We start from the raw sequence: 26,331 nt of genomic DNA on the forward strand, positions 1-26,331 counted from the left end.
TGTAAGCCAAGAAACCATTTACAATGCTGGGTGGTAACCATATAACCAAACCATACGTGCTTCCTACGTGTCAACAAGTGGTTTGGTGGAGGGTTAGTGCCCTTCCCCGAAAAACAAATAACTCAAAGTCAAATGGCCACCCCTTATGAGATTATGGTGTCTGGCAATAGATAGATAGATGTGTTGCCGTTATAAAAAATAGGGGACATGTTGTAGGGTTAAGTGGCATAGGGTTTGGCTGAAGTATGCCAGATAATTTAGAGTTTACTTAAGTTTATGCCAAACTGCATTTCCATATATAGTACACTCCTGATGTAGCAAACTACTGTTGTTGGTACCAGACCTTTGACATTAAAGCCGAACACCACGCTGTTCGGTAGTTTCCCAGGTGTCGAGGCTTTTACTGAAGTCATACACAGTAACTTACAGCTGGGTCTAATTGGCTCTTTTTCTCTATAAATGCTCAGTTTGTAGCATCTCATGATGCTGGTCACCCAGAGACTGATGCGGCATTCTGCGGGACGTGGAGGAGCGCAGGTGCATGCGCGTGTGTGTGTGTGTGTGTGTGTGTGTGTGTGTGTAGGGGCACCATGCTGGTCAGCATTTCCCATATGTGCATTCTTTTACTGAACAAAATTCATTAACCCTTTAACCGCGGGCTTGTTTTGCTTTTTCTTGCGGCTCCCGCGGGCATATTCGCGCTTCGATAGACTCTCTAAAAATATTTGCCAAAAATCAGTTATTAGTCCTAGAATATTAAAATCTTATATGCTTATGGCACATACCTTCAGCTTTCTCCTGGGGTGTTTGTTGAGCCTTCGTCGAGTACCATAGGACTTGTGGAGACCTCTGAAGTTGGGTAACAAAGTCTCCACTTTACACTTCCCGACAACCCGTAATATGATTACCACAGTCTGATATTATCACTAGAAACACTATTCCATGATTCTCAAATAGTTTGGAATCCATACTCCAAAAAAAACACTGTGTAAGCAATGAAAATTACAAGGGCTAGTTCGCCGCTGGTGTTCTGTCATTTATTATTCATAAAAACACACACAGTTTATATTTCTATTGCTATATAACACTTATTTATATCTACAGTCATTATCCATAAGTTTCCTTCAGTAATAGTAGTTTATTGTCACTGTAGGCATTCAATTTCTTTCAGTAAAATACATAGCATTCACTTTCTCATCCTGTATACTAGCATTGAGAGTGAATGTCACTTTCACCTTCACTCTCATAACTCATAGTATTCATACATGCTAGAGTGAAACTTTCACTTTCATTACTCCTAGGGTATATACTCATATTCTTATAATACTACTTATTTACATTCTATTTATGTTTTCTATTTTCTATCCATCTATCTATTACCAGACACCATAATCCCTTAAGGGGTGGCCATTTGACTTTGAGTTATTTGTTTTAAGGGGAGGAGCACTAACCCTCCACCAACCCACTTGTTCACACTTAGGGAGCACGTATGGTTTGGTTATATGGTTACCGCCCAGCGTTGTAAATGGTCTCTTGGCTTACAGGAAACCATTTGCCTTGTCACTCAATGTAAAGCCACCTGTAAAGGAAAGAAAAGCAATAAGAAGTGAAAGGAAAGATACAAGAAATAGGAAGAGAGGAGGGGAGGCACAGAGAAAGAATGATAAAGGCTAAGAAAGAAGTAGGCAGCACTACATCAAGTGAGTGGATGATGGTCGCCACCACCTTTTCTATTTTATTTATGTTATTTACATTTCTATTTTTTTTACACTGTGTTATGCACTGTCACTTGAAGTAACTTATAAAACTATTTTCCACTGTTCACGTATATTTACATTCATTACTTTCACTTGCTGTTTACACATTACAGTATTTACACATTATTTACAATTCCACTTGCACTGTTTTACTTAATAGAAAGATCGTAGTCACTCTTTTATCAATTGTCAGCCCTTTACCTCTTTCCACACGAGGTTTAGTAGGGGGTAAAGGTCACAGGGCCCTTTGCATGGGTCTGAAAAGCGGCGCAAGTTAGCAGGAGCAAATCAGACATACCTTCACTTTGAAAGACGACAGTGAACTGATAGTGGTGGCCTCCTGCCGCCTGGCTTGGGTGAGTGCAATACTACCAACTTTAGCCTTGTGAGACCTGCTAATATATAGCAATGAAATGATTGGCAGGAAACCAAGACAATACATAATAAATTAGGTAGTTCCAGGTGAATGTAAATATTACTTAGGCTTCTCCCTTTCCTCCTTATATGTATATTTATTATGAAAATAGATTATACGGCATATTTCAAGGGGAAATAAACAGTGAAAATTAGCGAATGAGTGCACGTGAGGTGTTGTCAGGTGATAATTAACCAATTCCAGGTGTATGGCACTATCACTTACCTTATTTCATTTTTGTATATATTATTTGGTATAAGAATAGGGCATAGGGCATATTTCAGTGGATGAAATCAGTGGAAAATTCCAGGGAAGATTTACTTAGCTTTGAATACAGTGTGGTGGCCTGCAATAATTAGGTAGTTCCAGGTGAATGTAAATATCACTTAGGCTTCTCCCTTCCTTTCTTATATATATTTTTTATTACAGAAATAGATTATACAGCATATTTCAAGGGGAAATAAACAGCGAAAACTAGCAAACAAGTGCACGTGAGGTGTTGTCAAGTGATAATTAGCCAATTCTAGGTGTATGGCACTCTCACTTACCTTATTTCTTTCTTGTATATATTATTTGGTATAAGAATAGGGCATAGGGCTTATTTCAATGGATGAAATCAGTGAAAAATTCCAGGGAAGATTTACTTAGCGTAGCACGGCCGGGCAGGCGAGAGGATAGGGTAATGGAGGGGGGGTAGGGAGGGGAGTCAAGAACGGGGAGAAATGGCTAAATTGTCAACAATGGCTGGGAGTACAGATGAGATTAGGAGAGCTGACTAGTGTTGGACATTGGCAATACTGATAGATGATACAAGCCACCACTTGAAAGCCCGGGTGAATTCAAAATAACACAGAATCACAAAAGTGACGCCCCGTGGTATGATCCCTTGTTCCCAAGCATCATGAAAGTGATGCCCCGCGGTTAAGGGATTAAATGAACATGATGTTTAGCCAGCTGAAGGTGGTTATTAAAGCTGAAAATCAGTAAAACAGGCTTTGGTATATCAAGGGTTTGCTGTACTAAACGTGGCTTGACCAACGCATTATACATTAAAATGAACATCTCACAGTTCATATACCAGTTCTCAACTGTCTCGGTGCCCATGCAATCTTGTTTGTGGTTTTCATTTTTTCTGCAATACCCTATGATTACTGATATGTGGTCTTTGCCATTCAAGACTTGGTTTATCAGTTGCTACTGTCATCACATTGCTCTTATGTGAGTGAAATTTCAACAACCATATTTCAGACCAGCTTAAAAGTGTATTTAGATCAGGCTGAAGTTGTTTCTGATCATCTTGGTGTTTTTTTCAAGAAATCTGCAAAGAGGTAAGTAGTCAAGGAAGCTATTGGTATTTATGGTACGGTAAGTCATTTGTTTACAGGATGAAGAGTAATGGCACCATCACGCTTCCTTGTGGTATCCCACCAGTTACTGGGTTCCACTTAGGATATGCTTCATTTACATGAACTCTTTGCATTCTGCATATCAAATAATTTAATCCACTAGTTTTTTTTCCTTTGTGGGTTGATTTCATTATGTTGCATGTTCTTGGAAGTGTGTGTATGTACAGTATTATACACATTGATTCCTTTGGTTATTGCTCGTAATTAGTACCAGACATGATGTGTGGTAACAGAATTGTGTGATAACGAATACACAGAACCTATGGGATTTATCCAAGGTGGTATCTGGCATCCCAAGTACAAGCACAAATTTTCCCTTTTATGACAGACTAAAAACATACATGCTGTTCTGGTAAGAAGCACACAGGCATGGGTAGGTTAATAGAAAGCGATGAAAAGGGCACAATAAGGAAGAAACATTTACCAAATAGACTTGAGATGGACTTGAGGTAAAGGGTTTTGAGGCAATGGAATGTAGGGTTGGTGGTCTCTGCTGCCTAGGGTTAACTCCTCAAGTAGGGCTTCATCTTTGAATCTCTCAAAACCATCAGAAACCACAGACACTACATCATCATTATCTACAGAAACCAGCAGAGGAACTTGATAGCAGTGTCTTTTAGCCAAAAAATGCACTATAATGGCAAGAGTGCAGAGTTTCATCTTGAATGGATAATGAAAACTGCTGTAACCAAGTGCGCTATAAGTAGGGAATCTCTGTGTTACAGTACCATAGCCTCGTCTAACCAAATCAAAAGGAGTACCGTTGTACCATAGCCAGATGGTGCTACTTCATCATGGGCAGCAAATGGTTCCCATCCCTCACCAAATACCTCATCCCCTTCATCACGGTTCCGTATATATTTTATGCACGGATAAATGAAGTTGGTTGAATATTGTATCAAAAAACATATTTTTGACAATGTACAATGTGAAGTAAACCCGTACAGGAGAAAAGTAAGCTGATGATGTAAGAGAAAACTGTCGAAATAGAGGAGCCCGTAAAATAAATATTGATTAACTGATTGGTCAGCTGAAATAAAATGGCGGTGTAAAGTAAACATTCATCAAGACAAGTACAGTAGTGTACTAGAGAAGCAGTAGTCAGACACTTATTGAACTGGTAAATGTGTGTGAGAGGAGAGGGGATAGTGTAGTTGAACTCATGATTCTAACCCCACCCATCTCACACACTGTTCTGTTTGTCACTCTTAACGTGGCCCAGATTTTTGTCCTTTTCCAGTTTATTTCATTGAGTCAAGTGGAAGAAAAGGGCAGTGTTACTTCCCAACATCCTTTCCATAGCACTTCTTCATGACTAGCATAAAAATCTAGTGTTAATCTTTTGATACACCTCAGCATTCAGGGTGGAGAGAGAATAATTTTAGGCCAAGTTAAAGTGAGAGTATAGTATCAAATAGTTGACTATTTGCTACTAATACTGCTTTGCCAACTCTTGTCTCACATTAGTAACTCTAAGTGGTGGGAAAGTGCATGATGTGGAGCTTTTCTCCAGTGTACAGTACAGTAGAGGGGTAGATTGATGGTTTGGCCATGTGGAGAGTATGTGGGATGACAATTTGGTGCACAAAGTGAGAAGTGTGAGCATTGGGGGTTGGGTTGTGAAAGGCAGATAGAGAAAGGCCTGGGACAAGGTCATAGAGTGCAACCTCGGGGTTAAGGAACTGAATAGAGAGGCTGCCAGAGATCAAGCATCATGGAGAGCTGCCATTAGGCAACCAAGGTTAACGCATGCAAGCATGTTGGAGCCTTTATAAATGAAACAAAACAAAGTGAAACTGTTGAATGAAAGAACTAGTTGTATGCACATTTCAAAACATTGTTTTATTGGAGAGGTACAACAGACTTGTTGCTCACTATAGTAGACCATTGAATTCGACTTTGCCATTTATCAGAAGTCTGTAATTGCTACTAATACTGCTTTGCCAACTCTTGTCTCACATTAGTAACTCTAAGTGGTGGGAAAGTGCATGATGTAATGAATAATACTGTTAAAAGGCTATTATCCGCAGACAAAAAAGCTGACAGTTACAGGTTCAGTGCAGGCTTACCACATAATAGTGGCCGATTATATGAAAAGCCGCCATGACCCTTTCATGGTTGGGGTGCCTCTTCATACTTTATTCCGGCTTATACCAGGCAATTTATGTTGCTGACAGTGTAAAACAAATCTGTTATGTAAGGCCATTTTTTTTTACTTTTTTTTTTTTCATTTACTCTGAGGCATTTTTTTTTTACTCTAAGGCTATTTTTAAAAACTCTTTTTACCCTTAAGGTCACTGTTCTTTAATGCTTTTTTTTTATTTTAAGCTAAGTTTTTGTACTCTAAGCCATTTTGAACTTATTTTGTATTCAAACATCAGTTTTTTACCCTAAGGTCTTTTTGTACTCTTTGTGCTCACTGTTTCTGTACACTGTGGCCACCGTTTTTTATGAGGCTGTTATTATACTTATTTATTTTTATTATTTATATCACCATAGCCTTCACCATGGCTTGCTATTAAGCTGAAGCTCATGTCAGTATGTGGGTAGTTTTTTGGATAGTATCCTGACAACTTCCCAAAAGGCAGTGATTATCTCTCTGGCCTGGGTTAAGTCCCATCCGTATTGATCTCTTAATTTAAGCAACGTTGGGTCTGGTTAGTACTTGGATGGGTGACCGCCTGGGAACACCAGATGCTGTTGGCATAACGTTCTCCCTGCTTGTCAAGTGGGGTTGGTGGAGGATTAGTGCCCCTCCCTGTAAAACAATTAACTCTAAGCCCTTGGCCACCCCGTTCGGGATACATGGCGTCTGGCAATGAATGAATGAATGTAATTTACCAGGCTTCTCGCCAGTTACCAGACTTTCTTCTCATACCATTTGCACCAGTGTAATTGAGGAATATTCTGGAGTACTGGTCACCAAAATCAGTACAGTACTAAACTGTACTGGTACTTGGTCAATAGGTTGCTTATCTGTGGCCGACAGGTCTGCATGGTAAGGTGAACTGAGGTTAAGAAACAACAGAAACAACTGTTGGTACCGGTACTTTTTTTTTTTGTTATTATTATTATTTTTTAACCCTCAGACTGGGAGGTTTCCCAATGGCAAGTGGAAATGTCAGGGATTGGTCAGAGTAAAATTGTCATCCTCAAGGTCGAAGGTTAAGCTTCACTAACTTCAGACCTTCAGGTGACTGATATGATTTGGCATTAACCAGAGTGAAGTGGTTAATGGAGACTTGCTAAGCCCTTCACCCTGAGAATGGCCCTCTCAAGTTTAATAATATTCTGATGTTAGGTAGAATTAAAAAAAAAAAAAAAAAAAATGCACCTCTGATCAAAGGTGTTCACAAGCACACACATCCCTCTGCGTTAAGTCATTTAATATACAATACTACAGACTGTAGCATCCTGTTAACACAATATGCATGCAGTATTTTGTTTTATACAGACTCAGACTCATTTAGTTGCATTGGAGTTTTCAAGATACATTAGACTGCAGTCTGTTAAAGTTGTTCAGAAAACTTTGAGTTTAATAAAAGCTTTCCTTTATCAAACTTTTGCTTTCATTTGATAAGATCAGATATAGTTTATTGTTGCTGTGGATAGACTATTAAACATGAATTACTGTACCAAATATTTGATGTCCGTATGATGGGCTGGGTAATTCATGAGTATTTTTTCAGACTGCTCTCTAATGGGATGCTGCAGTTGGTGGAGAGGACTCACCATGAAGGAAAACGATGCCTGAGTGTTTGTTGTGGTATAATTGGTTACCATTGGAAGCACCGCCTCTCCAGTCTCCCTCACACCTTACCAATACCTGCAAGAATGGCCAGTCATCAACAGGGGTCAGTATACATTCTCCATCTACCTTATTGAGAGCAGAATTTGCATCTTCGTCATCATCATCATCATATTTTTAAAAATGGGTAGGATCTTCTATCTGTTTATAGCCAGACTCCATAATCCCGCAAGGGGTGCTCATTTGTCTTTGAGTTAGCTGTTTTAGGGGGAGGGGCATAAAAAAAAGATAAACATAAGCAGTATCTGCTACAAACAGTGCCTCCGGATGATATAGGTATTATAAGTGGTAGGCTTTACTTAACCAGCCCAAGCAACTTATGTACAGTAACATACCAGTACAGGTTCTGATATCCTGAACTTGTGAACAAAATACAGTACTGTACATTTGATCACATTCATGGAACAGTACCTGGACCAAAGGATCTGTAGAACAGTTGATCTTATGCAGTACCATTCACTCTACACTCCCCCCCCCCCCATATTCATTACCATTTTGAGTGGACAGTTTGATTGCATGTTTCAAATACAGATTGCAGTTAAGATTCATAAAGGAATCAGATAACAGAGTTCTGAAACAGTTTATTTAGTGGAACATGGTAGAAGATCCTTGGTGCTGGATTCACTAGTAGGTACTGAAAAAGACAACTTAGTTGAATGCGTGATGATGATCTGGGACGACATAAAGGTTAAATGGAAGTGTTGTTTTTGTTATTGCTTAACCCTGTTCTGTCTGGCCAAGCAGATCCATTAATCACAGGTACACAACTACATCTGTGGATCCATCGTGCCAGATGCCTTAATACTGCAAGGGGTGGCCACAGACAAATTGCCTCCATGTTGCCCTGTTCAATGCCACTTCACTGCCTTGCTCCCAGCTCACACACCCCTCTCTCATATGCCTCTCCACTACATCCCTCCATCTCATCCTCAGCCTTCCCCTCCCTCTTCCCCCTTCCACCTCACTCGCATACACTCTCCTCATTAATCTCTCACTCTTCACCCTCCCCACATGGCCAGACCATCTCAGTGTTTTTCTCCTAATGCTTTCTGTCACATACACATCCACACCACAGCACTCCTTCACTTCCTTATTTGTCAGTCTGTGTCTCCTTGTAACTCCACATGCTTCTCAAATAACTCATTTCCACTGCTCTCACTCTTGACTTGTGTCCTTCCAACAAGGTCCAAGCTTCCATATGTTAGAGTTGGTATCACAATACTGTCATGCAGTGACATTTTTACTTCCATGCTCACTTCCTTGTTCCTTATCACTGCTTTCAAAGATCCAGCAACCTTTCTTCCCTGTTGTACCCTTTCAAGCACTTCATCCTCCAAACTTCCATCCTTCATCACACTACCCAAATGCATAAACACACATTTTTCATTTCCTCCTCATCCAGCTTCACTGTACATTCAGTGATTTCATTTCTTTCAAAGACCATAACTTTACTCTGCCCTACATTCACCTTTAGATTCCATTCCTTACACACTCTCCCAAACTCATTCACCAAGCCTTGCAATTCCCTTTCATTTTCACATAACAATACAGTATCATCTGCAAATAACAGTACAGGGAGTTTCCAAACACTGCCCCCTCCTATTAGGGTCGCTCCAACATTCACTGCCCTACCTTTTATCTCTTTTATAACTGCATCCATATACTGTACAGATTGAACAGCCATGGGGACATGACTTATCTCTGTTTCAATCCAATATTCAGGTAGTATTATTCACTCAGTTCATTATCCATGTGCACTGCAGCCTTAGCACCCTCATACATACTCTTCACGACATTCATCAACTGCCCATTTACTCCATATATTCTTAATACTTCCCAAATTCCTTGTACAGTAATCCCTCCATTATCCAATGCAATAGAGCCAAAGGCATGTCTGGAAAGTGGTCCCGTCTGGAAAGTGGGCCTCTGCCTGCTGGGCTAGTACTTATGACCCTAACCCAGCCTAACTTTGAAAGCCACCTAAATAACTCCCTACCGGACATGCATAGCACTTATATAAACCTATTTAAGACCCTGTTCACACTGACAATGGACATGAAGCATGAAATAAATGAAAAGGAACCAGAGAATGAGGAATTAGAAGTGTTTATGGAAAATATTTAAAAGTTTACGGGGTACTTACATCACATCTGTGGCTGCCTCCTCTTAGGCCCTGGTAATGGTGAAAATGCTCTTGAAACATGTACAGTATTTAAGTGTTGTGCTACACTTAATTCTTTGCACTGTGAGTTATAATTGTTTAACACTGCAGATTCTGTTCTTAATTGTGTCACGCCAGTTTTAACTGCCACTTTGCACCCCACACTTAATCCTTTGCACTCTAAATTCTAATTTCTTAACACTGCACAACACTGGAAATTCCCGTGTGGTCTAGTGGCGAAGTATTGCAGTTTATTCACTGTTTATTCACAAAAACGAGCACATGCAGCATACATTGTCGATGAACGTCTTCCCTGGACGAAGGTTAGGCAGCAACTGGGGTCCTTGCCAGATCTGAGCTTGGCCATATTACCAAACTCCTCAATTTTCATTACCAAATTTAACTTTTCATTACCAGATTCTTAAAGGAAGCATTTATTCTTCACTAATTATATGTACAAATGGAAATAATCACTCTCCTTATAATCAACAGCATGTTTATTTTTGCACTATGTATGCTAGCAGATCAATCAAAGACAGCAGACAGTCCACCGTCTCCATTCTCCATGTCTTCATACATGTGAAAAATCTGTTTGGTAATGGATCATGCTGATTCACTACCAAACGAGCTTTTCAGCACCAAATTGGCCCACATTTGGTAATGAAAAATACCAAATAGCAACCCTGACTGGGGAGGGGGGAAGGGGGAGGAAGGAAGGGGTGAAGGGGCCGTGGTGTAAACAGCTGTTCGGCGCCGCGCGGCAATTTCAAACTATGGGTGGGAAAAAATTCGGATTTTTTTTTTTTTTTTGGTTCTGAAGGTCCAGGCCCACAATGTCCGGTAAGTGGGGAGTCCGGAAAGTGGGCGTCCGGATAATATAGGGATTACTGTATATCCACCCTGTCATAGGCTTTCTTCACATCCATGAAGGCTTCATGCAACTTCATTCCCTTCTCTAGAAACCTTTCCACTAAAGACCTAAGGATGAATATCTGATCTACACAACCTCTTCCCTTCCTAAGACCTCTCTGTTCTTCTCCAACTAATCCATCCATCCATCCATTATCCAATCCTACTTTGCCCCATGAGGAGCATAGGAGCCCGGAACTAGGCAGTTGGTCCTGACATTTAAGATGAGAGTGACCAACCTCACTCATCCCTGAGTGGCATTACGTGAGCAATAAACCCCAACCACCCCATGGATATAAACCTTCACCGGCTCAATCCGATTGGAGCACAATAATTACCCACTAAACCACCAGGCGCCAAAATTTGGTTATATGGTTACCACCCAGCTTAGTAAATAGTTTCCTGGTGTACAGGAAACCATTTGGCATGTCACTCAGTGTAGAGTCACCCATAGGCAGAAGAAAAAGGAAAGAATGAAGGAATGAAAGACAGAAGAGGGAGTGTAAAGTCACCTGTAGGCAGAAGGACGAGGAAAGAATGAAGGAAAGAAAGATAGAAGAAGATGGAAGGAAAGAAGGATGGAGGAGAGGTCAGGGCAGACACCTGAGAGCAGCACTATATTGAGTAAGTGGATTTGTACAGGGCAATAATTATACCAGACTTCCAGTCCTCCAGGACTCTACCCTCCTCCCAGGCCAAGCTGCACATCTTCCATATCCGTTCTACTACTATCTCTCCCCCATGCTTCAGCATTTCACCACACACTCCATAAATTCCTGGGGCTTTCCCCATTTTGACTTTCTTCATTGCTTCCAGTACTTCCATCCATCTGATTCCTTCCTGTCTCCTCTCACTTCCCTTCTCCTCCCAGCCTTTCCCCAGCCATTTATACTTACATTACTTTCATCCTCTATGTTCAACAATTCCTTAAAGTGTTTTCTCCATCTGCTTACTTTTTTTTCCCTTCTCCACTAGCAGTATACTACAGTTTTTATCTTTCACTCCCAGACATACTTCTTTATCACAGTCTAACTCTCTTTACCTCTTTCCAGAACATTTTCTTACATTCCCTCTACTTGACACTCAGATTCCTTCCAAATTCCTCATCCACCCTCATCTTACTCTCTCTTACAAATCTTTTCACCTTTCTCTTCCTCTCTATATATAACTCTCTCTTCCATGCATCAGGTTCTCATCCACTCACTATATGCTTTCTTTTTTTGTGCCACAGGCTCTCTCACCTCTTCATTCCACCATGCTGTTCCTTGCACCCCCTTTCCTCTTCTCTTCACCTCACACACCACCTCACATGCCGCACAGATTTCTTCTGTGAATATCCTGCACACATCTTCCACATCCCCTATCTGCTCCAAATCATACCCAATTGCTCCTCTACATCTCTCTTATATTCTGCCTTTTTTCCATCCTCTTGCATCCTCTACCCTCCTTGTATGGACAACTTCCTCCTGTCCTTCCCTTCTCCTCCTCCACTTCATTTGAACCTTGGCTTTCATCACCACCAAGTGTTGGTCCGAAAGTCCACTCCCCCAACCTCTGTATGCTCTTCCATACAGTACCACAGTACATAATTATACAATACCATATAGGGATCCTGCACCCCCCTATGGTAGAAAGCATCTCAGCAGAGTTGGGGTAGGGTCTTAAAGGGAGGTTTGGCTCTTGGATGGATGCAGGAGCTGCCTAACCCAGGGTGCTCAGTGTCACCGTGTGTAGGCTCGTCATCAAGTTTACACGGAGATATATTTTTTTAATACAAACACCGGACAGAATAACATATAGGATGTGACATTGCATGTTAGATTCATTATCATTTCTGACCCAGTTGTCCACAGATCTTCCAACCATAAGACGTAGAGCAAAGATCTGTGATCTCTTTCAAGAGGTTCAGAAAAAAATAAAAAATAAAACAAAAATCTGGTACAACCTTCCTCCCTCCTGTGCCACAATGTTTTAACTTTGCTTGCAATGCGAAGGTCAGGTGGTGAACTCTCACATCTATATGGCAATACTGAGAGGAATGGTTCCTTGCCTTTCCAACCCCATGTTTCTACCCTGTACCTTATACATGTTGTGATGCTGGTGAAGGCCACCTTCACATGGTGACACTGAAACAGCTGAATAGTGCCACTGCCTGGTAATTCATATGCCTCTGAACACCTTCCCTATCCCCAGAAAAGAGGATGGTGGACTGCAGGCAGGGTTCAGCTTCAGCCTGCAGACTGCTGATATCACAGTCAAATGAGCCTGGGGTTGTTGTTGTTGTTTTGTTACTACTGCTGCTGGGTTCACATTCAGATGAGCCCGGGGTTACCACTACTACAGTTTCATGGAAATATATGACAGTATTTAGGAATTATTACCTTGTCCCAAGGGCTAAAATAAATACACTGATGTACTGGTATCTGGTAATGGTGACTTATTTCAGGGTGGTGGAGAGTAAGGTGGTGAGAGTGGAGAATGTGGCAGAAGGGAGATGGCTGACACTCCACAACTACCACTGGACAGATCACACTGGCAGGAACAGGTCTGCATTTATTTAGTGCAGTTTTGTTTACTGTTCTTTTCTCTACACAATAGTCACGTAATACAGTATATTGCTCTGCATTTCTTCAGTCGCGTAGCCTGGTGCCCTTTATTCTTTTAGATTAAATGAACCAGGTAAATAAAAATCTAGTGTGGATAGTTGCTACTGTATTTCCTTTTTCCTCTGCATGATGTGGGGCAGAATACAAAATCAGCATTATTTGCTTGTAAATGCACAACACAGCACAGTTATAAGTAGAAACTGATAATGTATGGCATCACCTCCCTGACTTATTTTGTTCTTTACTGCACCATAACTGTACAGTATATAGAATGTCAAATTAACTTGTGAAATAATTCATTTCTCTGTATCTCTGGCTCAGAAGCAATTCCTTGTTTATTCACATTTCACTTTATATCTAGGGAATGTGCATACAGTATGTTGCATTAAGTGGTGTGTTCGATTCTGTATTGAGGTTTAGGAGTTGTAAAAAAAAAAAAAAATAGTTTTTTTTTTTTTTTTCAGAGGAAATTTAATTATTGACAACATTTAAGAAAAAAATAAAGACAACTTCATAATGAAACAACCGTAGTCTGCTGTATAGAAAGTTTTTTTTTTTTTTTTTTTTTTTTTTTTTTTTTATTTTAAGGAAGAAGGAACCAAAGGCCAGGAACCCACAAATTTTTCCCTCCATGAGAAAAACAAGAACAGGGCAGTAGAGAGCCAAATCTAATATCTGTTCATTTCAAGATGCCTAGACACACTGCCTTTGAAAGGCTAGAGATCATAGGCAATAGGAAAAAAGAGACAGAGGGAGATAGTTCCAGAGTTGGCCTATCAAATACGTGGACTGGGAGTAACGGTTAACTCTTGCATTAGGAAGCTGGACAGAAAAAGGATGAGAGTTTGTTGCTTGATGGGTGCTATGTGCCCACTTTAGTGTTGAAGGGATGCAATCAGACACTTCAGAGGAGCAGTGACCATTGAAGTAGTGCTAGAAAAGAGATAAAGGTGCAACAGTGCGACAAAGAGACAGAGGGTGAATGGAGCCAGTAAGAGAAGGAGAGTTAATGAGACAAAAAGCCTTTGACTCCACATTGTTGAGAAGAGCTGTAAATGGGGAGCCACCCCACACGTGAGAGTTGTACTCTACACAGGTGAATAAAACTTGTGTTTAAAGCCAACAACTGCGCAGGGGTAAAGAAGGTACAGAGTCAGCTTAGCACACCTAATCTCTTGGAAGCAGATTTTACAAGCGAGGTAATATAATATATGTCTTTCCAAGATAAATCCCCAGAAAATGAAACCCCTAGTATGTTTAAAGGTGATGCAGGATTGAGTTTGATATTGATAAAAATCAGAGGATGCTCCTGTGGAAGATTTTGCTGGGTTGATAGATGTAAAAACTGAATATTTGATGCATTAAAAACAAGATGGAAGTTTCGAGGGTGAAGTGCTTGAAAGGGTACAACAAGGAAGAAAGGTTGCAGGTTCCTTGAAAGCAGTGATAAGAAACTGGGAAGTGAGCACGGAAGTGAAAAAGTTACTACATGACAGTATTGTGATACCAACTCTAACATATGGAAGTGAAGCTTGGACCTTGTTGGAGGGACAGAAGTCAAGAGTGAGAGCAGTGGAAATGAGTTATTTGAGAGGATCATGTGGCGTCACATGGAGAAACAGACTGACAAATGAGGAAGTGAAGGAGCGTTGTGGCGTGGATGTGGATGTGATAGGAAGCAATAGGAGAAACACATTGAGGTGGTTTAACCACATGGAGAGGATGGAGAGTGAGAGACTAACAAGGAGAGTGTATGTGAGTGAGGTGGAGGGGGGGAGAGGGAGGGGGAAGCCAAGGATGAGATGGAGGGATGGAATGGAGAGGTATATGAGATAGGAGGGTGTGAGCTGGGAGCAGGGCAGTGAAATGGCAGGGGACAGGGCTACATGGAGGTGATTTGTTTGTGGCCACCCCTTACAGGATTAAGGCATCTGGCAATAGATAGATAGACAGAAAAACAAGATTACCCCAATCAGAGATACAAGCCAAGTCAGGCATTAGGTATGTCATATGAGAACTACATGTTGTAAGAAGCTAGATGTAGTACTGTACTGTGCTGTTCAGATATAGTACAGTTCGGTAGTGTTGTTCTTTGTTTGCACAATTAGTCCTCATTATTGTCTAACTTTTTTAATGCTTTTATATATATATATATATATATATATATATATATATATATATATATACATGATAAGTTCACAGTTTTATAATTGTTACTGCTCAAAAATTTTTGTCACTGGGACTCACTGGATCCAGAAGTCTGAGTACTCATTGTATCAAGATGAGTTTGGGGCATCGCAAAAGTATGCAGAAACATTATGCTTATACTAGCACCATGTGCATGAAATCTGCACCAGGAGGGACTGGGGGCATAACCGCCAACCTCCCATAAGTTTGTTAGAAAAAAAAATGGTGCAGTTTGGGGCATTTTGAGGTTTTCCAGTACTTCTCTGTCAAATATGAAAAACTACAGAATTCAGAAGATTTTAAGTGTTCTTCAACCATATTTTGATCATAAGTTAGACTTGGTTGTTTATGCATTCCCAGGATTTAACATGTAAACAAATTTCACATCCTTTGGCAATATCTTGCAAAATTTGACAGGGATGAGGTTGATGAAAGTATTGTTTTCTTAACCCCTACACCGCGGGCATGTTTACCAATGTTTTGCGTGTGCCGTGGGGTTATTCGGGCTCCGACAGACTCTCAAAAAATATTTGCCAAAAATCAGTTATTAGTCCTAGAATATTAAAATTACATATGCTTATGGCACATACCTTCAGCTTTCTCCTGGAATGTTTGTTGAGCCTTCGTCGGTTACCATAGGACTTATGGAGACCTCTGAAGTTGGGTAACGAAGTCTTTACTTTACACTTCCCGACAACCCGTAATATGATTACCACAGTCAGATATTAACACTATAAACACTACTCTATGATTTTCAAGTAGTTTGGGATCCATACTCCAAAAAAAAAAACACTGTGAAAGCAATGAAAATTACGAGCGCGTCTGACCGTCCCACTTGTGCTAGTTCGCTCTTGGTACTCTGTCATTTATTATTCATAAAACCCCTCACACTTTATATTTCTATTACTATATAACACATATATATATCTACAGTCTTTATCCATAAGTTTCCTTCAGTAGTATTAGTTTATTGTCACTGTAGGGATTCAATTTCTTTCAGTAAAATACGTAGCATTCACTTTCTCGTCCTATATACTAGCATTGAGAGTGAATCTGTCACTTTCAGTTTCACTTTCATAACTCATAGTATTCAGACATGCTAGAGTGAAACTTTCACTTTCATTACTCCTAGGGTATATATTCGTATTCTTAAAATACTACTCATTTACATTTCTATTTACGTTCTCTATTTTATTTACGTTATTTACATTTCTATTTTATTTACACTGTGTTATGCACTGTCACTTGAAGTAACTTATAAAACTATTTTCCACTGTTCACGTATATTCACATTCATTACTTTCACTGGCTGTTTACACATTATTTACACACTATTTACAATTCCACTTGCACTGTTTTACTCAATAGAAAGATTGTAGTCACTCTTTTATCAATTGTCAGCCCTGTACCTCTTTCCACACGAGGTTTAGTAGGGGGCAAAGGTCACAGGGCCCTTTGCATGGGGGTGAAAAAGTCCCTGAAGCTAGCAAGAGCGAACAGACGTATCTCCACACTGGAAGATGAGAGTGAACTGATAAGGGAGGGCCGGGGTGGTGGCCTACCTAGGGAAATCAGTACTCCCAACTTTAGCCTCTTGAAGCAGCTAATTATAGCAGTGAAATGATTGGCAGGAAATCTAGACAATACATTATAAATTAGGTAGTTCCAGGTGAATGTAAATATCACTTAGGCTTCTCCCTTCCCTCCTTATATGTATATTTATTACGAAAATAGATTATACTACATATTTCAAGGAGAAATAAACAGCGAAAATTAGCAAACGAGTGCACGTGAGGTGTTGTCAGGTGATAATTAGCCAATTCCAGGTGTATGTCACTCTCACTTACCTTATTTCTTTCTTGTATATATTATTTGGTATAAGAATAGGGCATAGGGTTTATTTCAGTGGATGAAATCAGTGAAAAATTCCAGGGAAGATTTACTTAGCGTACCACAGCCGGGCAGGCGAGAGGATAGGGTAATGGAGGGGGGGGTAGGGAGGGGAGTCAAGAACGGGGAGAAATGGCTAAATTGTCAACAATGGATGGGAGTACAGATGAGATTAGGAGTGCTGACTAGTGTTGGACATTGGCAGTACTGATAGCTGATACAAGCCCCCACTTGGAAGCCCGGGTGAATTCAAAATAACACAGAATCACAAAAGCGATGCCCCGCAGTATGATCCCTTGCTCCCAAGTGTCACAAAAGTGACGCCCCGCGGTTAAGGGGTTAATCATTTGGTTTGCTAGTTTCCTCAGTTTACAGTATCACATGTATGGAAAAACTTGTGATATTTTGGAACACATTGGTTATTTGTAAGCAGAGCTGTGAGTACAAGGTGTTGCCAATAGCTCAGAATTAATTCTGTGCACTTCTTTGAGCAGAGTATGGGAGGTAGCAGGCCGTAGGAAGACTGGGGGAGGTGTTAAACAGGACAGTGTGGCTGTGACTGCCCTGATGTCTCGGGCAGGGCACACACCAGCACTCGTATTGGTTAAACAGTTCCGCCCACCACTACGAACTTACACAATTGAGTTGCCTGCTGGTAAGATGGTACTTAGATGGTATGGTGTCTGAGCTTTTTGATCCTTTCAGTTTAATGACAGACCATGTATATATATTTTTAAATTCTTCCTACCATCAGATACAGTATTTGTTTTCAGTTTTGGGTGAGACCTCTTATATTAAAAGGGTTAACTATACACTACTGCATCTTTACCTAACCTTTCCTTTTCAAAAAGCCATTAATTTGAATTAATTGTCTGAAGATAGGTATGAAATAGAGAAATGCATCACTGGATTGAAGGGATGAAGAATTTTCACCATTGAGTTGTCAGCTGGTGGGATAGTATGGTCAGAGACAAAAATTTACCTAAGTACTTCACTTTCTTTCACTTCTTCCACTGGCTAATATTCCTATGCTGAGAGAGGCTTGGCATTTTTTCTGGCCTAGAGATGATTCTCTATTGATATACAGGTAATGTATCAGGGAGGAAAATGATGGCCTTTCCCTAATTGTGATATCGATGCTGTAGAATCGTAGGAAAACTTCTGTCCTTGACTATACACAGATGTTATTGTGTTTTAGTTCATTTATTAAACACATAGGAATAAGTTATCATCACTCCTCATGTAACACTGTGGAGTAGATGTGTTCCCCAAAATGACAGTGCTAAGTGAAAATTGTTTTAAGTGAAAGTATTTTTCAGTATAAAAGATTGCCTTCTTCAGTTTAACAGCTGCATATTTTAAGTATAAACATTGTGTGGCAGGTAATGCCTGTAGAAGCTATTAAAAAGAACACTGCGTGGTGGAGGTCAAATTCTGTCTCTGTGTGTGAATTCTTCTCTTCCTACTTCTCCGATTCATTCATGTTAGTTTTTATTACTCATTTTTCCACGTCAAGTGGCTCTACAGTGAGTGATAAGCCTAATGATTTCATGTAACTCAGAAATCCATTTACAACACTGGGTGGTAACCATATAATCAGATTACAGGATGAAGTGGAGCCTGATATGGTGCCCCTACTAACTGCGTGGATAGATACAAATATGGTGTCCACCCAGAAACCAAACCTCCACACTTTTCCATGCTCCATGCTGTGGCAAGGTCCTGTCAGCTGAAAGAGAACATTGGTTTACTACATGGGAGGGCCCTGTAGGGGCGGATGCGTGCCTATGGTTGATGGGTCTGCTCAGCGAGACAGACTGGGGTTGACCATCAACAACATCTGTGCTGAGCTTTGTCAGGTTACAAAGCTCAGCAGAGTGGAATGTTGTTAATTATTAAAAACCTCCACCCCACAAGGTGCATTTTTGGCCAGTCATTTAAGTCCTCAAAAATGTACAGTCATCTCTGGTTTTGCAGCATCGTAGTTGTAATGGTAAGGGTGTATTGTATATCACAAAAGCTTAACCTCTTTGTTCCAAAGGCATGTCTTTTATTTTATTTGTCCTGCCTGGGAACTCTCCGACAGGAGATGGCCATAACAGAAGTGGATCCAGGTTATGTGACGACAAAGTATCCTGGAGATGGGGTTCTGTCATAGCCATCCCCAATTGTGAGATTCTCAGAGGTGAAAAAGGCATCAGAGATGATGATAGAGATGAAAAGTTACTGTACAGAAATAAGCATCACAGGGTGTTGCTCTAGTAGTGACTCTTAGCTGTATATCATGAGTGCCTAGTTATGAGGGGGGAAAATAAGTACAGTATACTGTATGTATAAGAAAAAAGCTCAAAAAGTGCTCACAACCCAATTAGCCACTTCAATTTGAAAAGTGTAAATGAACACATGTTAAGTGAGTAGTTACTGTACTTCAAGAGCAAAGTTAAGTGCAACATGCTTTTGGGTCATGGTTGGAGGTTATAGGGACAAAAATAACTCATTCCTGAAATCAGAGCAACTGTCATCTCTCTATAGCCAGACACCTTAATCCCGTATGGAGTGGTTGTTTGTCTTTGAGTTAGTTGTTTTACTGGGAAGGACACTAACCCTCTCCCAACCCACATGCTGACATGTAGAAAATGTGTATTTGTTGGTTATATGGTTACCACCCATATAATGGTTATGGCTTACAGGAAATCATTTGGCCTGTCACTCCCTGTAAAGCCACCTGAAGAGGAATGAAGAGTAATAAAAAGTGACAGGAAAGATGGGAGAAATAGGAAGAGAGAGGGCACACAGAAAAAGTGATAAAGGTGAAGGGAGAAGTAGGCAGTACTACATCGAGTGAGTGGATATTTGAAATGTGAAAAACAAAGTTCCAGATTACTATTATATAGATCATCAGTGTTCTGCCTTATTTGATTAAAACCACCAACATAATAAGATAAAGGATGATACAAAAGAACAACTGCCATGTGCAAATAAACCATATCATTATTCACTTATCATTCAGGCCTTCAAAATATATACAGGTAATAGTGAGAAACATGATCAAGATTATCTATCTATCTATTGCCAGATGCCTTAATACCTCAAGGGGTGGCCACAAAAGTATCACCTCCATGTCACCAAGTCCCCCACCTTTTCACTTCCCTGCTCCCAGCTCACACACCCACTGCTCATACACTGCTCCAATTTCATCCCTCCATCTCATCCTTGGCCTCCCCCTCCATCTCCCCCCCTCCACCTCACTCACATACACTTTCCTCATTAGTCTCTTTCTCTCCATTCTCTCCACATGGCCAAACCACCTCAGTGTATTTCTCCTAATGCTTTCTATCACATCCACATCACAACGCTCCTTCACTTCCTCGTCAGTCTGTGTCTACATGTAACTCCACATGCTCCTCTCAGATAACTCATTTCCACTGATCCCACTCTTGACTTGTGTACTTCCAAAAAGGTCCAAGCTTCACTTCCGTACATTGGAGTTGGTATCACATTACTGTCATGCAATGACTTTTTTGCTTCCATGTTCACTTCCCTGTTTCTTATCACTGCTTTCAAAGAACCAGGAACTTTTCTTCCTTGTTGTACCCTTTCAAGCACTTCATCCTCCAAATTCCATCCTTACTCATTATACTACCTAAGTACTTAAATGCACTCACATTTTCCATTTCATATATGTCTGTCTATTGGCAGATGCCTTAGTTCCGTAAGGGATGGCCACAAACTAATTGCCTCCATGTTGTCCTGTCCCCTTCCATTCCACTGCCTTGCTTCCAGTTCACACCCCCTTCTTTCATATACCTCTTTGCTCCATCTCCCCATCTCATCCTTGGCCTCCCCCACCCTCTCCCCCCCTCCACCTCACTCACATACACTCCTTGTCAGTCGCTTGCCTCCATCTTCTCCACATGGCCAAACCACCTCAATGTGTTTCTCCTAATGCTTCATATCACCTCCACATCCTCACCACAACACTCCTTCACATCCTCATTTGTCAGTCTGTCTCTCCATACGACTCCACATGCTTCTCTCAAATAACTCATTTCCACTGCTCTCACTCTTGACTTGTGTCCCTCCAACAGGGTCCAAGCTTCTCTTCCATATGTTAGAGTTGGTATCACAATACTGTCATGTAGTAACTTTTTCACTTCCATGCAGGGGGGGACAGATGGATTTTGGGGTGTGGGTGTGTTGGTTGCTGAGAAATGGGTGGAATATGTTATGAATTATATGAGAGTAAGGGATAGGATATTAGCAGTGAAAATTTTGTTCAGTGGAATGATGTTTGCAATTATATCGGCATATGCTCCACAGGTAGGCTTGGATGAGGTAGAGAAGAATAGATTTTGGGGTGACTTAGTACCTGTAGTAGGTGTTATGGGGGATGATAGATAGAGTGGTTTTGGGAGCGAACGTAAATGGTTATGTAGGTGAAGCAGCTCAAGGATATGAAGGAGTGCATGGGGGATGTGCATATGGCACAAGAAATGAGGAAGGGGAAAGATACTTGAGTTTGGGAAGGCGATGAACATGATTGTATGCAACCACTGAGCTCTTTGGTATGGAGAGGATTTCTCATGGATAGCACTGCGTAATTTGTGTCTGCTGCCAGGGCAGTGCTGGTTTAGCGGCAGCCATGTTACACCACGCCTGATGCCTGTGTTTTTTGTACTGAGCTGCTCTGTGGGTTTTTTAGTGCATGGTCCACTGTGCAGCTTATGGATGCAAAAATGGGCACAGGAATTCATCAAAGAGAGATGGCATTACATTTCATAATAAAGATATTTATGAAAGGATGCGAAGATGTGTAATGGATGCAAGAGTGTATAGAGGCTGGGGGAGTGGACTTTCTGACCACTACTTGGTGGTGGCCAGAATTAGAATTCAAGTAAGATGGAGGAATAGAAGAAAGGAAAGACAAGAGGAAGGAGTAGTTGCAAGGAGAGTGGAAAGGTTACAAGATGAGAAAAAGGCAGAGTATAAGAGAGAAGTGGAGGAACGATTGGGCAAATATGAATTGGAGCAGATGGGAGACGTGGAAGGTGTGTGTAGGATATTTACAGAAGAAATATGTGCAGCATGTGATGTGGTGTGTGGAAGAGAAGACGGAGGGGGGTGCAAGGAACAGCGTGGTGGACTGAAGAGGTGAAGAAGAAAGCATACAATGAATGGATGAGAAATAGGGGTGTGGAAGAAGTTGAGAGGCGGAAGAGAGAGTTATATGTAGAAAGAAAGAGAGAGGTGAAAAGATTAGTAAGAGAGAGTAAGAAGAGAGTGGATGAGGAACTTGGAAGGAATTTGAGTGTAAAGTGGAGGGACTGTAAGAAAATGTTCTGGAAAGAGGTGAAAAGAGTAAGACAGGGTGGAAGTGAAGTTAGCAGGGGAGTGAAAGATAAAAATGGTAGATTACTAGTGGAAAAGGGAGAAAAAGTGAGCAGATGGAGAACACTTTAAGGAATTGTTGAACATAGAGGATGGAAGTAATGCGAGTATAAGTGGCTGGGGAATGGCTGGGAGAAGGAGGGAGGTGAGAAAACAGGAAGAAATCAGTAGGATAGAAGTTGTGGACGCAATGAAGAAAGTTAAATCGAGGAAAGCCCCAGGAATTAATGGAGTGTTTGGTGAAATGCTGAAGCATGGGGGGAGAGATTGTAGTAGAATAGATGTGGAAGATGTGCAGATTGGCCTGGGAGGAAGGTAGAGTCCCGGAGGATTGGAAGTCAGGTATAATTATTCCCTTGTACAAAGGAAAAGGGGAAAAAGAAGTGTGTGGTAATCATAGGGGCATTTGTCTTCTTAGTATAATAGGAAAAGTGGATGGTAGGATGCTTATTGACAGAGTTAGAGAAAGAACAGAGAAATTAGTTGGAGAAGAACAGGGAGGCTTTAGGAAGGGAAGAGGCTGTGTAGATCAGATATTCATTCTTAGATCTTTAGTGGAAAAGATTCTAAAGAAGGGAAAGAAGTTGTATGCGGCTTTCATGGATTTGGAGAAAGCATATGACAGGGTGGATAGACAAGGATTGTGGAAAGTGTTAAGAATATATGGAGTAGATGGGAAGTTGTTGAATGCTGTGAAGAGTATGTACGATGGTGCGAAGGCTGCAGTGCGTGTGGATGGTGAACTAAGTGAATTTTTCTCTTTGAAAGTTGGGTTGAAACAGGGATGTGTCATGTCTCCATGGTTGTTCAATCTGTACATGGATGGGGTAATAAAAGAGGTACAGGGTAGGGTAGTGGATGTTGGAGTGGCCCTGGTGAGAGAGGATAGTGTTTGGAAACTCCCTGTACTGTTGTTTGCAGATGATACTGTGTTGTTGAGTGAAGACGAAGGGGAGCTGCAAGGCTTGGTGGATGAGTTTGGGAGAGTGTGTAAGAAACAGAATCTAAAGGTGAGTGTAGGGAAGAGTAAAGTGATGGTCTTTTAGAGAGGTGAAGTCAGTGAATGTACAGCGAGGTTGGATGGTGAGGAATTGGAAAATGTGAGTACGTTTAAGTACTTGGGTAGTGTGATGAGTAAGGATGGAGGTTTGGAGGGTGAAGTGCTTGAAAGGGTACAGTAGGGAAGAAAGGTTGCTGGTTCTTTGAAAGCAGTGATAAGAAACAGGGAAGTGAGTATGGAAGTGAAAAAGTTACTACATGACAATATTGTGATACCAACTCTAACGTACGGAAGTGAAGCTTGGACATTGTTGGAAGGACACAAGTCAAGAGTGAGAGCAGTGGAAATGAGTTATCTAAGAGGAGCCTGTGGAGTCACATGGAGGGACAGGCTGACGAATGAGGATATAAAGGAGCATTGTGGTGTGGATGTGGATGTGGATGTGATAGGAAGCGTTATGAGGAACACACTGAGGTGGTTTGGCCATGTGGAGAGGATGGAGGGTGAAAGACTGACGAAGAGAGTGTATGTGAGTGAGGTGGAGGGGGGAAGAGGGAGGGGGAGGCCGAGGATGAGATGGAGGGATGGGGTGGAGAGGTATATGAGAGAGGGGGGTGTGAGTTGGGAGCAGGGCAGTGAGATGGTGGGGGACAGGGCGACTTGGAGGCGATTTGTTTGTGGCCACCCCAAACGGGATTGAGGCATCTGGCAATAGATAATAGATAGATAGATATAAATATATATATATATATATATATATATATATATATACAGTAATCACTCTAATATCCGGACGCCTAATAACCGAACATCCCCACTAACCGAACCTTATCGTCCTGGGATCAAACATTCCCAAAATGGTCCGAAAATCCAAAAAAAAATGGAAAAAAAATCGATTTTTTGCCGTCCGTAATTTGAACTTGCCGCGCGCGCCGCGTGAGAGCATTGTTTTGGTTCGTCATTCCTCCGACGTCCGATAGAGCGCCGCTGCATCCTCCCCACTTCCTGCCTGTCTCTCACCGCGACTGGACCTATGCTCTTCGCCATGGCTGCCCACGTGCTCGCTTTTGTGGTGGTGCCGTACTTGCTGCAAGGCCTCCTGCTGCTCTCTGCCCTACTTTTAGTGTGTGTGATGATGGCCCCGCCTCCTGAGAAAAGGAAGAGAGTGGTGTTGACTCTGGAGAAGAAACGGGAGATATTGGAGAAGGTTGATGCGGGTTGGTCTTCCTCTCGCATTCTCCGCAAGTTCAACCTGGCCCGGTCGACTTTGTTCGATATCAAGCGTTCCCGAGACAAGCTCATGCAGTACACGGCTGACTTCTCGTCGAGAAGCAAACGCAACGTGGAGAGGAAGGTTATGTTTACCCCCAAGTATGCAGAGATTGACCGCTCCACGTTGATTTGGTATCGACAGCAACGTGCAGCTGGTGTGATGGTACGTGGAACGGAGCTGAAGGCTGCTGCTGAGAAGTTTGCAAGGCTTCACGACGCCCTAGACTTCAAGGCATCCGAGGGTTGGCTCTTCGCGTTCAAGTTGCGACATGGCCTTACTAACCGTAAAGCACATGGCGAAGCATTGGACGCTAACGAAGATGGAGTGGGCCGAGTTTCGGCACAAGGTGAAAGGCTTGATCGACAGGGAGGCCTCACTCTCGGTCAAGTCTATAACGCTGACGAAACTGGCCCTATTCTATCGCTCGGTGCCAACGAACACTCTCGCCGATGAGACGGAGAAGCGTGTACCTGGCGCAAGCTTTCTAAGGAACGGATATCTGCTTTGTGTTGTGCCAATGCTAACGGCATGCACCGGCTTAAGCCCGTTATTGTTGGCCGTGCAAAGCAGCCTCGGTGCCTTCGTGGGGTGATGGATGTCCTTCCTGTCGTATGGTACCATTCTTTGAAAGCATGGTTCACAGCTGTGATTTTCAAAGACTGGTTTCACCATCACTTCGTCAAGGAGGTCATACATTACCAGACGAAGACACTGGGAATTCCTCGCGACCAGGTAAAGGCTCTCCTTCTCCTCGACAATGCACCTGCCCACCCGTGCGACAAGGACTTGGTTGCTGAGAATGGCCGTATTAGGTGCATGTTTCTGCCACCTAATACGACTGCTCTCATTCAACCAATGGACCAAGGAGTGATTGTGGCAACAAAGTGCCTGTACCGTCGGAAGTTCCTGGACGAGGTGATGGTGGTTCTCGAGGACGAGGACGAGCGCAGGGAAGGACGTGACACTCGAGGCAAGCGGACTTTGGAAAACCTTCGCCGCTACAACATCAAGTCTGCGCTGTACAACTGGGCTAGTGCATGGAAGGAAGTCCCTGTGAAAACTCTTGAAAATGGTTGGTCTCATCTGCTTCTCGGAACAGATGTGGAGTACGATTTCCTAGGGTTTGACGTGGATGACTTCCATGCACGGCTACGTACGCACGGCGACGATGTTGATGTGGACGATGTTCGTGAGTGGTTGGACGACGACGAGGCGATCCTGGGTATCAGACGTTGTCTGATATCGAGATCGCGTCTTCGGTTGCTGGTGTCAGTCCCGAACTTGAAGATTCCGACGAACGAGGCGATGATGATGCAGACTCCGCCCAGCAGGACACTACTCCAGCCATCCCCAAGCTGAGCGCACTCCGGGAACATCTAGAGTTCGTCCTAGACTACCTGGAACACCCGGACTGCGACAGGGGAGATGGGGCCCTTGGGACTCGTGGAGGAAGTGCGTGCTTTCCGGCAGCGCATCATCAATCGCCAGAATCGTCGGTCCTTGCGTCAGTCAACGATTGACAGTTTTTTCA

General features: G+C 41.9%; 1 protein-coding gene across 1 annotated transcript in view; it reads left to right on the top strand.

The window, feature by feature from the left end:
• Window positions 1-7,147: 7,147 nt before the first annotated feature.
• Window positions 7,148-26,331, top strand: part of LOC145402113 (ADP-sugar pyrophosphatase-like) — a 35,231-nt gene continuing 16,047 nt past the window's right edge. Inside the window, exons 1-3 of the mRNA XM_080274231.1 lie at window positions 7,148-7,432; window positions 12,903-13,001; window positions 17,634-17,794. Coding sequence (XP_080130357.1) covers window positions 7,233-7,432; window positions 12,903-13,001; window positions 17,634-17,794 — 460 coding nt within the window. The 5' untranslated portion in view covers window positions 7,148-7,232. The remainder of the gene's footprint in view (window positions 7,433-12,902; window positions 13,002-17,633; window positions 17,795-26,331) is intronic.

The sequence above is a fragment of the Coenobita brevimanus genome, chromosome 57, assembly GCF_032717465.1.
Source record: "Coenobita brevimanus isolate Jiangsu-jjx chromosome 57, ASM3271746v2, whole genome shotgun sequence".
Lineage (NCBI taxonomy): Eukaryota > Metazoa > Arthropoda > Malacostraca > Decapoda > Coenobitidae > Coenobita > Coenobita brevimanus.